We start from the raw sequence: 13,867 nt of genomic DNA, 5'->3' as shown, positions 1-13,867 counted from the left end.
TTGGGAGCTATAGTTGCCCCCTCCCCCCACATGGATGGGAGAGGAGAGAGAAAGCTGGTTCTGCTCCTCCTGTGTCCCGTGTATGTGGGAAGTTTGAAGCCCAGCAGCCAGAAAAGGAAAGGACTGTGGACTCTCATGTAAGGGGGGTTTTGGTGAGCAGAGACCCCCTTACATCAGAGTTTTCTATCATCATCAGAGTCTTCAGAGTCACCCCTTACAGTGTAAGGGAACTCTGCCAGTTCAGATGTAGGGGGAAACTCTGCGGATTCAGATGTAATGGTAAACTCTTTTGATTGAGATGTAAAGGGGAGCTCTGTGGATTCATATTTAAAGGGGAACTCTGTTGACTCTGATGTAAGGGTGAACTCTTGTTATTAAAGTTACATGATTAGAAATGTTATTTAACCATTTCACCCCCGGAAGATTTGGCTGCTCAATGACCAGTCCATTTTTTGCGATGCGGCACTGCGTCGCTTTAACTGACAATTGCGCGGTCGTGCGACGCTGTACCCAAACAAAATTGATGTTGTTTTTTTCCCACAAATAGAGCTTTCTTTTGATGGTATTTGATCACCTCTGCGGTTTTTATTTTTTGCGCTGTAACCTGCACTCCCAAAACGCCCCCTGCCTATTGCAATGAATGGGCAACGCTTCCAGAGCACCTTAAAATTGCTTTAAATGCACCGCAACATGGGACTTTTTACATTTTTTTTTGTAAAAAGCACCCGCTAGCGGACGAAAAGCACGGCTAAAACAGCGCTCTTTGCTTGCTTTCGTAGTATGCTTCGGGTCATTGTCCATCTGCACTGTGAAGCGCCGTCCAATGAGTTCTGAAGCATTTTGCTGAATATGAGCAGATTATATTGTCCGAAACACTTCAGAATTCATCCTGCTGCTTTTGTCAGCAGTCACATCATCAATAAATACAAGAGAACCAGTTCCATTGGAAGCCATACATGCCCATGTCATGACACTACCACCACCATGCTTCACTGATGAGGTGGTATGCTTTGGATCATGAGCAGTTCCTTTCCTTCTCCATACTCTTCTCTTCCCATCACTCTGGTACAAGTTGATCTTGGTCTCATCTGTCCATAGAATGTTGTTCCAGAACTGTTTTTGAGGCTCACCAATGGTTTACATCTTGTGGTGAACCCTCTGTATTCACTCTGGTGAAGTCTTCTCTTGATTTTTGACTTTGACACACATACACCTACCTCCTGGAGAGTGTTCTTCATCTGGCCAACTGTTGTGAAGGGTGTTTTCTTCACCAGGGAAAGAATTCTTCGGTCATCCACCACAGTTGTTTTCCATGGTCTTCCGGGTCTTTTGGTGTTGCTAATCTCACCGGTGCATTCTTTCTTTTTAAGGATCTTCCAAACAGTTGATTTGGCCACATCTAATGTTAGACTGGTAGGTCAGTTGGCTAAACTAGGTGCTCCCAAGATGGCTGCCCCACCGCCTAAACCCTTTTTAGTCCCCAGGGAGAAAAGCACTATAGAATTGCAAATTAAATATATGTGATTTTTAAAAAAAAATCTTGCCCAGAGTTACCCTTTAACCTTGGACTCTCTGTTTCAGATTCTTCGCACAAATATCAAAAACTGTTTGGCGCTGGTAGAGCAGAACCAGCGGAAGTCAATATCTTTTCCAGCTATTGGGACCGGCAATCTTGGCTTTCCGAAGGATTTGGTGGCATTTGTGATGTTCGATGAGATTTTCCAGTTTAGCTGCCAAAACAAAGTACAGAATCTTGTAGAAGTTCATTTGGTCCTTCACCCCAGTGACAGGGACACCATCAAGGTAATGGAGATCTCATGTTTATTGTGATGCTCTTAGTCTAGAGGTTGAATATTCCTGCATGGCCATCTGGGTGGTGGGGTATCTTGCTCCTTGTCCCCGGCAAGCACAGAGCCATCATTAGGTGCATGGAGATGGGGCTGGAGCTGTGTAGGACCTGTTGGAAAAATCTGAAAAAACAAAGGAGTGAGGAATTTGGCCCTTGCATCCTACAGGAGTGTCAGTTGACAAATAATGAGGAAGGTGATAGTGCAGGCGACTTGAACAGGATACACATACAGGATGATTTGGTGACTACAAACAGAAACATGGATTTTCAAAGACTCTTTATAGAAGGTATCATTGTAGTGCATAAGATTATAGAAAGCCTCTCCTTCATCCCACTAGACCCTGGCCACCTCACTTCCAAAGTCACATTACCTGTATCTCATATATGTTTTTCTTGCTGTATAGTGGATGTTTTCTTGGTTTATGTATTTACAGGCATTTACAAGCCAACTGGAAAACTGCACTGATGCTGCCACTAGCGGGGCCACCAACATGAAATCAGCTGGGACGGGGTCAAGTATGTTTATGTAATATTAATCTATGTCTGCTATAAGGAGTTTATTTACTCAAACTATTCCATATATTTTATAATATACAAAGGAACACTTCATATCAGATTCTAATTTAATATATACTGTATGACCAAAAGTCTTTGAACCCTTGGCCATCACACCTACATGAGCTTGTTGAACATTCCATTCCAAATTAATGGCCATCAATATGGAGTTGCTCACCGCCCTTCCCCTCGTAGTCTCCACTCTTCTGGGAAGACTTTCCACTAGGTTTTGAAGGGTGTCTATGGGAATTTGTGCCCATTTGTGAGGTCAGGTATTGAAGACCCGACTCACCATCAGAGATCCATTTCATCCCAAAGGTGATCAGTAGGGGTGAGGTCAGGGCTCTGTGCAGGACACTCGAGTTCCTCCACACCAAGCTGGTCACACCATGTCTTTATGGAGCTGGCTTTGTACACAGGAGGGGCACAGTCATTCTGGAACAAAAAAAGGGTCTACCCAGAACTGTTACCACAAAATTGTCAGGGCACAATTGTCTACGATGTCTTTGTACGATGTAGTATTACCAGGACCATTCACTGAAGCCACCTGAAATCTGTCATTTGGGAAGGGGGTCTACATACATCTGCCATACATTCCTATCCCTTCTGTTTTGCAGCATTCTTTGGGACGGTAACAAACCCGTCACTCGGGGTTCATGAAATGAAGATCGGATCTATCACTTATCAGGTGAAGACTGGCGATATAACTAAAGAGGACACTGACGTCATTGTAAATTCTTCCAACCGAGACTTCACTCTGTGCAAAGGTGATTCATTCCGACCCCCAACATCTGAATATCAGATTATACAACAATCAGCCATAACTCTATGACTATCCAGTATGTCCCCCTTTTGCTGCCAAAACAGCCCTGACCCATCGAGTCATGGGCTCCACTAGACCTCTGAAGGTATGCTGTGGTATCTGGCAGATCCTTTAGGGTCCTGCAAGTTGCAAGGTGGGGCCTCCATGGATCAGACTTCCCATAGTACATCCTGGTGCCACCTCTTTCCCAGGTAAGTGACGCACACACACCCGGCCATCCACATTATGTAAAAGAAAACATGATTTATCAGACCAAGCCACCTTCTTCCATTGCTCTGTGCTCCAGTTCTGATGCTCACGTCCCCATCGTAGGTGTTTATGGCTGTGGACACAGGTCTAGTGATTACAATTTGGTTCTTGTCAAAGTTGCTGATATCCTGACACCTGCCTATTTTTTTCTGCTTTCAACACATCAACTTCAGGGACATCATGTTCACTTGCTGCCTAATATATCCCACCCACTTTCAGGTAACAAAATAATCAATGTTATTCACTTTACCTGTCATAAAGTTATGGCTGATTGGTGTAGATTGTAAATCACTCATGAAGAAATCCAGAAAAAAAGAGGTCATAATTTTGTTCTATGTTCAGAGTCCTAGATAGAACAGGGGTGCGTAGTACAGATAATACAATGCATACAATGCATACAATGATTAGTATAGCATAAAAAACTACAACCTGAGGAGAGGAGTGTGAAGAGGGCACTTGATGCCTGTAGAGGTGATCGGGATGGGGGAGGGGAATCCCAGAGAAGGTCTGGGTGGTGGAGTGTGAGGACATGACTGGAGTAGGGGGGAGGGGGGGTCATGTGTGGTTGTATCTGGAAACTGGTGAGGGAATGTATAGAGACATCAGATTGTGAAGGGCTTTGTATGAGTTATAGATGTAAAGACTCGTAGATGAGGGAATATGAATTTTGTTGGGCTCATCTCTCTGTTGAGTTGACACCGGACCTAATTCACAAAGCTAACATACCAGGATAAAGGATACTTGTTTTTGGTTGAGTCCAATAAGATGTGAAAATGACAGTCACATGGATAAATAAGGACACAACCTTGTGTTGAATCTCTGTGAATTGAGCCTCATTGTGTTTTATGTTTTTTATTTGCAGGAGTTTCAAAAGCGATTCTGGAAGCTGCTGGACCGTCTGTTGTATCATCTGCTGCGGCTCTGGGTAAAGCTCTGCACTGGACCATTCTTGTTTTATTCTTTGTTTTTGCCTTTATACCAGAATAGACAATGCACCAACATAATGTGACAGACGTAGGGAAGATATAGAGAGAAATGGGTTTAAACCGTTGGGTATTACTATTGATGGACGCTCACCCGGTGCCAGTAAAGGCCATGCCATGTACATCTTTATATGTCTGTGAAGGTTCTCATTTATCCAAGTCATGGTATACTGTAGCTAGTAATAAATGGCCACATTCTGCTTGATTTGTTCTGTTGAAGATATTTTCACAAAAAAAGATTTCTAATCCTGCACTCTTCAACCTAGATATCCACTGTCCTAATTAGGTGAACCAGGTAGAGCTGCTCCCCTAGGAGATTGTCAACAAGTTCTGGGCTGCAATCTGTAACGAAAGGAAGAAGGGAAAAAAAAACAAAACAAGGAAAGCGCTCCCCTAGTGTAAAACCTCCTTTATTGGGAACAAGAAAGACCACAAGATGCTCTCACATGGTTCCAATGAAAACACGGCCCACCGAGCCGGGGAGCTGCTCTAAGATGTATTCCTGCATACAGCCAGGGACGCCAAGTTTAATGATTTTGGAATATGATGTTTTTTATGACATAATTATGTATATATGTGTATATTTCTCATCCAAGTAGTGACAAGTTTCTTATTATAATTATTTTTAGGTATATAGTACTGCTGATGGATAGCTCAGAACGTGTATATACATATACTGTACATATGCCACTTAGTAAGCCATCTGATAGTAAGGGGTTAATGCCTCCTCCTGGGACTCTAACCCAGGATCTGCTTTTAGGTAGATGGAGGAGCGCTACTGAGCATGCCTGAAGAAGGAGGCCACGTCTTCAGAAACGTGTTTCAGTATCCACAGTACACGGACTTGCGTTCTGTGACTCCCCCGGCACATTGGATCGGTGCCCACAGCCATCTTGACTCTTCATTACAAGTGCCACAGGCTGTATTGGTTTGAGTGTCTCCGCCCTGCCTCCAGCGGAAGCTCTTGGCTCAGAGTCCCTGGCTGTATGCAGGAATACATCTTAGAGCAGCTCCCCGGCTCGGTGGATGGGATCACTCTGGTTTACATTACAAGTTCTGTGACAGGCGTGTTTTCATTGGAACCATGTGAGAGCATCTTGTTCTCTTTCTTGTCATATTACCAATAAAGGAGGTTTTACACTAGTGGAGCGCGTCCCTTGTTTTTTTCCTTCTACCTGTTAAAGATATTTGAAAGCTTCTCCAAGTCACTTCTTCAGTTATAATGAATGCCAGAAAATGTCCTCCAGTGTCTATACCCACACAGGTAACAGAGACACCTTCATCTAATTACCATTGAATGTGTCAAGGCAGATGTTGATTTCCAAGAACAGGATGGTGTTTTATTTTATGAAGATGTATTTAAGTATTGTCACAGTGTCTCCCAGTGTTAGTTCTCCTGCAGCCCGCTCTAAGGAGCGGACCGGGGCAGACTGACGCCAGTTGAGACCCGTTTTGGTAACGGAAAGTTCCTGAGGATGCAGAGAAGTGTTTGCAGAGTGGGGATATGTCCGCCAGCGAAGGGTAGGGTGACCACATTGCCAAACTGCCATTCAGGGACACCCACCCCCCCCCCAAAAAAAGATGATTTTTGACTTTTTTTTGCAGATTTTTGGGGCAGGGGTGTATGAAATCAGTGGCCCGTGTGTAAGATCAAAAGTGGGCCCTAGGCATCAAGAAGAACAACAATATGGCGGCAAAGCACGTTGTGGTGAACAGTGGACATGTCTTAAATTGCACTAAACATTGGCTTAAAGGGGGTGTTGTTAAAGAGAGTCTGAGATGACTTATATAGTGCAGAATGTGGTAATGTTATAGGGAATGCAGAGTGTATGGAGGTGAGTAGTATGTACAGGAGAGGAGTGTGGAGTGTATGGAGGTGAGTAGTATGTACAGGAGAGGAGTGCGGAGTGTATGGAGGTGAGTAATATGTACAGGAGAGGAGTGCGGAGTGTATGGAGGTGAGTAGTATGTACAGGAGAGGAGTGCGGAGTGTATGGAGGTGAGTAATATGTACAGGAGAGGAGTGCGGAGTGTATGGAGGTGAGTAGTATCTACAGGAGAGGAGTGCGGAGTGTATGGAGGTGAGTAGTATGTACAGGAGAGGAGTGTGGAGTGTATGGAGGTGAGTAGTATCTACAGGAGAGGAGTGCGGAGTGTATGGAGGTAAGTAATACGTACAGGAGAGGAGTGAGGAGTGTATGGAGTATGTACAGGAGAGGAGTGGATGGAGGTGAGTAGTATGTACAGGAGAGGAGTGTGGAGTGTATGGAGGTGAGTAGTATGTACAGGAGAGGAGTGTGGAGTGTATGGAGGTGAGTAGTATGTACAGGAGAGGAGTGCAGAGTGTATGGAGGTGAGTAGTATGTACAGGAGAGGAGTGTGGAGTGTATGGAGGTGAGTAGTATGTACAGGAGAGGAGTGCAGAGTGTATGGAGGTGAGTAGTATGTACAGGAGAGGAGTGTGGAGTGTATGGAGGTGAGTAGTATGTACAGGAGAGGAGTGTGGAGTGTATGGAGGTGAGTAGTATGTACAGGAGAGGAGTGCGGAGTGTATGGAGGTGAGTAGTATGTACAGGAGAGGAGTGCGGAGTGTATAGGGGTGAGGGGTGAGTAGTATGTACAGGAGAGGAGTGTGGAGTGTATGGAGGTGAGTAGTATGTACAGGAGAGGAGTGCGGAGTGTATAGGGGTGAGGGGTGAGTAGTATGTACAGGAGAGGAGTGTGGAGTGTATGGAGGTGAGTAGTATGTACAGGAGAGGAGTGCGGAGTGTATGGAGGTGAGTAGTATGTACAGGAGAGGAGTGCGGAGTGTATAGGGGTGAGGGGTGAGTAGTATGTACAGGAGAGGAGTGTGGAGTGTATGGAGGTGAGTAGTATGTACAGGAGAGGAGTGCGGAGTGTATGGAGGTGAGTAGTATGTACAGGAGAGGAGTGCGGAGTGTATGGTGGTGAGTAGTATGTACAGGAGAGGAGTGTGGAGTGTATGGAGGTGAGTAATATGTACAGGAGAGGAGTGCGGAGTGTATGGAGGTGAGTAGTATGTACAGGAGAGGAGTATGGAGTGTATGGAGGTGAGTAGTATGTACAGGAGAGGAGTGCGGAGTGTATGGAGGTGAGTAATATGTACAGGAGAGGAGTGCGGAGTGTATGGAGGTGAGTAGTATGTACAGGAGAGGAGTGTGGAGTGTATGGAGGTGAGTAGTATATACAGGAGAGGAGTGCGGAGTGTATGGAGGTGAGTAGTATGTACAGGAGAGGAGTGCGGAGTGTATGGAGGTGAGTAGTATGTACAGGAGAGGAGTGCGGAGTGTATGGAGGTGAGTAGTATGTACAGGAGAGGAGTGCGGAGTGTATGGAGGTGAGTAGTATGTACAGGAGAGGAGTGCGGAGTGTATGGAGGTGAGTAGTATGTACAGGAGAGGAGTGCGGAGTGTATAGGGGTGAGGGGTGAGTAGTATGTACAGGAGAGGAGTGTGGAGTGTATGGAGGGGGGGGGTGTAATATGTACAGGAGAGGAGTGCGGAGTGTATGGAGGTGAGTAGTATGTACAGGAGAGGAGTGCGGAGTGTATGGAGGTGAGTAGTATGTACAGGAGAGGAGTGCGGAGTGTATGGAGGTGAGTAGTATGTACAGGAGAGGAGTGCGGAGTGTATAGGGGTGAGGGGTGAGTAGTATGTACAGGAGAGGAGTGTGGAGTGTATGGAGGTGAGTAGTATGTACAGGAGAGGAGTGCGGAGTGTATGGAGGTGAGTAGTATGTACAGGAGAGGAGTGCGGAGTGTATGGTGGTGAGTAGTATGTACAGGAGAGGAGTGTGGAGTGTATGGAGGTGAGTAATATGTACAGGAGAGGAGTGCGGAGTGTATGGAGGTGAGTAGTATGTACAGGAGAGGAGTATGGAGTGTATGGAGGTGAGTAGTATGTACAGGAGAGGAGTGCGGAGTGTATGGAGGTGAGTAATATGTACAGGAGAGGAGTGCGGAGTGTATGGAGGTGAGTAGTATGTACAGGAGAGGAGTGTGGAGTGTATGGAGGTGAGTAGTATATACAGGAGAGGAGTGCGGAGTGTATGGAGGTGAGTAGTATGTACAGGAGAGGAGTGCGGAGTGTATGGAGGTGAGTAGTATGTACAGGAGAGGAGTGCGGAGTGTATGGAGGTGAGTAGTATGTACAGGAGAGGAGTATGGAGTGTATGGAGGTGAGTAGTATGTACAGGAGAGGAGTGCGGAGTGTATGGAGGTGAGTAGTATGTACAGGAGAGGAGTGTGGAGTGTATGGAGGTGAGTAGTATGTACAGGAGAGGAGTGTGGAGTGTATGGAGGTGAGTAATATGTACAGGAGAGGAGTGCGGAGTGTATGGAGGTGAGTAGTATGTACAGGAGAGGAGTATGGAGTGTATGGAGGTGAGTAGTATGTACAGGAGAGGAGTGTGGAGTGTATGGAGGGGGGGGTAATATGTACAGGAGAGGAGTGCGGAGTGTATGGAGGTGAGTAATATGTACAGGAGAGGAGTGTGGAGTGTATGGAGGTGAGTAATATGTACAGGAGAGGAGTGTGGAGTGTATGGAGGTGAGTAGTATATACAGGAGAGGAGTGCGGAGTGTATGGAGGTGAGTAGTATGTACAGGAGAGGAGTGCAGAGTGTATGGAGGTGAGTAATATGTACAGGAGAGGAGTGTGGAGTGTATGGAGGTGAGTAATATGTACAGGAGAGGAGTGTGGAGTGTATGGAGGTGAGTAGTATATACAGGAGAGGAGTGCGGAGTGTATGGAGGTGAGTAGTATGTACAGGAGAGGAGTGTGGAGTGTATGGAGGTGAGTAGTATATACAGGAGAGGAGTGCGGAGTGTATGGAGGTGAGTAGTATGTACAGGAGAGGAGTGCGGAGTGTATGGAGGTGAGTAGTATGTACAGGAGAGGAGTGTGGAGTGTATGGAGGTGAGTAATATGTACAGGAGAGGAGTGCGGAGTGTATGGAGGTGAGTAGTATGTACAGGAGAGGAGTGCGGAGTGTATGGAGGTGAGTAGTATGTACAGGAGAGGAGTGCGGAGTGTATGGAGGTGAGTAGTATGTACAGGAGAGGAGTATGGAGTGTATGGAGGTGAGTAGTATGTACAGGAGAGGAGTGCGGAGTGTATGGAGGTGAGTAGTATGTACAGGAGAGGAGTGTGGAGTGTATGGAGGTGAGTAGTATGTACAGGAGAGGAGTATGGAGTGTATGGAGGTGAGTAGTATGTACAGGAGAGGAGTATGGAGTGTATGGAGGTGAGTAGTATGTACAGGAGAGGAGTGCGGAGTGTATGGAGGTGAGTAGTATGTACAGGAGAGGAGTGTGGAGTGTATGGTGGTGAGTAGTATGTACAGGAGAGGAGTGCGGAGTGTATGGAGGTGAGTAGTATGTACAGGAGAGGAGTATGGAGTGTATGGAGGTGAGTAGTATGTACAGGAGAGGAGTATGGAGTGTATGGAGGTGAGTAGTATGTACAGGAGAGGAGTGCGGAGTGTATGGAGGTGAGTAGTATGTACAGGAGAGGAGTGCGGAGTGTGTGGAGGTGAGTAGTATGTACAGGAGAGGAGTGCGGAGTGTATGGAGGTGAGTAGTATGTACAGGAGAGGAGTGAGGAGTGTATGGAGGTGAGTAGTATGTACAGGAGAGGAGTATGGAGTGTATGGAGGTGAGTAGTATGTACAGGAGAGGAGTGCGGAGTGTATGGAGGTGAGTAATATGTACAGGAGAGGAGTGTGGAGTGTATGGAGGTGAGTAGTATGTACAGGAGAGGAGTGCGGAGTGTATGGAGGTGAGTAGTATGTACAGGAGAGGAGTGCAGACTGTATGGAGGTGAGTAGTATGTACAGGAGAGGAGTGCGGAGTGTATGGAGGTGAGTAATATGTACAGGAGAGGAGTGTGGAGTGTATGGAGGTGAGTAGTATGTACAGGAGAGGAGTGCAGAGTGTATGGAGGTGAGTAGTATGTACAGGAGAGGAGTGTGGAGTGTATGGAGGTGAGTAGTATGTACAGGAGAGGAGTGTGGAGTGTATGGAGGTGAGTAGTATGTACAGGAGAGGAGTGCGGAGTGTATGGAGGTGAGTAGTATGTACAGGAGAGGAGTGTGGAGTGTATGGAGGTGAGTAGTATGTACAGGAGAGGAGTGCGGAGTGTATGGAGGTGAGTAGTATGTACAGGAGAGGAGTGTGGAGTGTATGGAGGTGAGTAGTATGTACCGGAGAGGAGTGCGGAGTGTATGGAGGGGGGGGGGGTAATATGTACCGGAGAGGAGTGCGGAGTGTATGGCGGGGGGTAGTTAGTGGAGAGAGGAGGAAGAGGAGTGCAATATCACCTCCTGATAATCTGTCAGCCACTGCTATACCATCTTGGTGGTGGGGCACTCCGAAGGATGTAAAGGGGCACTCTGGAGGCACTAACTTAGTCAGAGCCCCCTTCCATCCTTCGGGGTGCCCCCTTAGTGCCTCCTTACATCCTCTGGAGTGTGCCTTACATCCTCCTCCAGAGTGCCCCCTTAGTACTACTGTACTAAGGGGCATTCTGGAGAAAGTAAAGGGGCATTCTGGAGGAAGTAAAGGGAGGAAGTAAGGGAGCACTCTGGGGGCAGATAGATAGTACCTCCAGAGTGCCCCCTGCAGAGAGTCCTGAGGAGCGATGGCCATTAATCCATGCCAGGTGAATGTTAGGAGAAGCAGAGCACACCACCCACGTCATGGCTGCCCTATTCCACTACTGCTTGCTCTCTCCCTGGCACAGCCCTGGCATAAGTCCGGTCCAGCCTGTGGTGTACATCCCTCATGTTATCTGTACCTAAATTACTGCAGTTCCTCTGGGGGATGCGGCACCCGCTGCTGCTCAGGTCAGGGTGGCCGGTGGTGAGGTCTTCTCCCACTCCCTCCTGGGCTGTTTGTTCTAGCCAGCCTCGTGCTGCTCATCGGGACCGCCGTTTGCTGTTTCAGCCCCGCCGCCACTAGAAAAGTGGGGGACTGTCACTCAGGTTTAGAGCATGACGGGGGTGGCGGCAGAGCTCAGCTCAAAGGGCAGCTGCTTTGGTCCCAGCTAGAGGCATAACTACAACCTATAGGGCCCCGGTGCAGGTAACCATGAAGGGCCCCCCTGACCTCTGGTCCTGGGCCCCTTTACTATTCTCACGGGGTGCTTTATTAGGGTCCCACAGCTGCCTCCTTCCTGCCATTCTGGGGCCCCCACACGGTGGTAGAACACCAGGGTCCAGTCGCAAGTGCAAAGTTTGTGACCCTGGCATTTCCGCCACTGTGTTCCACATGCATTTAGGTACTGCCATAAATGTTATAGATTTTACCGGCATGTAAGACCTGCACTGCCAGCATCCAAAAGGCTTATAAACAGGATGTTAGTGACCAGTTGAGTGAGCAGATCACCCATGACAGGAGAACCAACATACCCATCGCCGACCCCAGGAATATGAGCTGCAGTGGTGCAGGAGGAGAGTTCTGACAGCAAGTGGCTGACATTGGGGGCACTAATGGAGGTTGGAAGGTCAGACTGGCAGCACTGGGCTAGCAGCGGTGGGGAGTGGTGGGGGGCCAAGTCAGGGGGCGGTTATCAGTAGCAGAAGAGCCGGTGCAAGAATTTTCTCTACACAGGCAAAGGTGCATTTTGATTTTTGATGCTCTTCCACTCCACTGTCCAGCTGCTGCCCCACTCCCCTCCACAATGCAGCCCCCCACCCCTACTGTCCATGCTGGGACCTCCCTCACACCATGCCCATGTTTGTGATAGGGTGCAACGTGAAGGACGTCTCTTCAAATCCCCCCAGGACAAATTCATCTTCACCCAATCCCCCTCTCAGCAAAAATCCTCTCTCCACCTCTAGCACAGATCCTCTCCTCCAGGTTCTCCCTTCCAGCAGAACCCCCCCCCCCCCCCCCCCCCTCATCCTCCCCAGCAAAATCCTCTTTCCCCTATTCCAGCATAAGTACTCTCCCCAGTTACAGTCAGGTCCATAAATATTGGGACATCGACACAATTCTAATCTTTTTGGCTCTATACACCACCACAATGGATTTGAAATGAAACGGACAAGATGTGCTTTAACTGCAGACTTTCAGCTTTAATTTGAGGGTATTTACATCCAAATCAGGTGAACGGTGTAGGAATTACAACAGTTTGTATATGTGCCTCCCACTTTTTAAGGGACCAAAAGTAATGGGACAGTTTAACAATCCATCAAACTTTTTAATACTTGGTTGCAAATCCTTTGCAGTCAATTACAGCCTGAAGTCTGGAAGGCATAGACATCACCAGATGCTGGGTTTCATCCCTGGTAATGCTCTGCCAGGCCTCTACTGCAACTGTCTTCAGTTCCTGCTTGTTCTTGGGGCATTTTCCCTTCAGTTTTGTCTTCAGCAAGTGAAATGCATGCTCAATCGGATTCAGGTCAGGTGATTGACTTGGCCATTGCATTACATTCCACTTCTTTCCCTTAAAAAACTCTTTGGTTGCTTTCGCAGTTTGCTTCGGGTCATTGTCCATCTGCACTGTGAAGCTCCGTCCAATGAGTTCTGAAGCATTTTGCTGAATATGAGAAGATAATATTGCCTGAAACACTTCAGAATTCATCCTGCTGCTTTTGTCAGCAGTCACATCATCAATAAATACAAGAGAACCAGTTCCATTGGCAGCCATACATGCCCACGCCATGACACTACCACCACCATGCTTCACTGATGAGGTGGTATGCTTTGGATCATGAGCAGTTCCTTTCCTTCTCCATACTCTTCTCTTCCCATCACTCTGGTACAAGTTGATCTTGGTCTCATCTGTCCCTAGGATGTTGTTCCAGAACTCTGAAGGCTTTTTTAGATGTTGTTTGGCAAACTCTAATCTGGCCTTCCTGTTTTTGAGGCTCACCAATGGTTTACATCTTGTGGTGAACCCTCTGTATTCACTCTGGTGAAGTCTTCTCTTGATTGTTGACTTTGACACACATACACCTACCTCCTGGAGAGTGTTCTTCATCTGGCCAACTGTTGTGAAGGGTGTTTTCTTCACCAGGGATAGAATTCTTCGGTCATCCACCACAGTTGTTTTCCGTGGTCTTCCGGGTCTTTTGGTGTTACTGAGTTTACCGGTGCGTTCTTTCTTTTTAAGTTCCAAACAGTTGATTTGGCCACACCTAATGTTTTTGCTATCTCTCTGATGGGTTTGTTTTGTTTTTTCAGCCTAATGATGGCTTGCTTCACTGATAGTGACAGCTCTTTGGATCTCATATTGAGAGTTGACAGCAACAGATTCCAAATGCAAATAGTACACTTGAAATGAAATCTGGACCTTTTATCTGCTCCTTGTAAATGGGATAATGAGGGAATAACACACACCTGGCCATGGAACAGCTGAGCAGCCAATTGTCCCATTACTTTTG

At 47.1% G+C, this 13,867-nt stretch overlaps 1 protein-coding gene across 1 annotated transcript in view; it reads left to right on the top strand.

The window, feature by feature from the left end:
• LOC141147313 (protein mono-ADP-ribosyltransferase PARP14-like) overlaps positions 1-13,867 on the top strand; it is a 113,107-nt gene that overhangs the window by 64,677 nt on the left and 34,563 nt on the right. The window contains exons 8-11 of the mRNA XM_073634529.1: positions 1,582-1,803; positions 2,284-2,365; positions 3,022-3,171; positions 4,339-4,401. Coding sequence (XP_073490630.1) covers positions 1,582-1,803; positions 2,284-2,365; positions 3,022-3,171; positions 4,339-4,401 — 517 coding nt within the window. The remainder of the gene's footprint in view (positions 1-1,581; positions 1,804-2,283; positions 2,366-3,021; positions 3,172-4,338; positions 4,402-13,867) is intronic.

The sequence above is a fragment of the Aquarana catesbeiana genome, linkage group LG06 (assembly GCF_042186555.1).
Source record: "Aquarana catesbeiana isolate 2022-GZ linkage group LG06, ASM4218655v1, whole genome shotgun sequence".
Lineage (NCBI taxonomy): Eukaryota > Metazoa > Chordata > Amphibia > Anura > Ranidae > Aquarana > Aquarana catesbeiana.
This window is presented reverse-complemented; position numbering and strand designations above follow the sequence as displayed.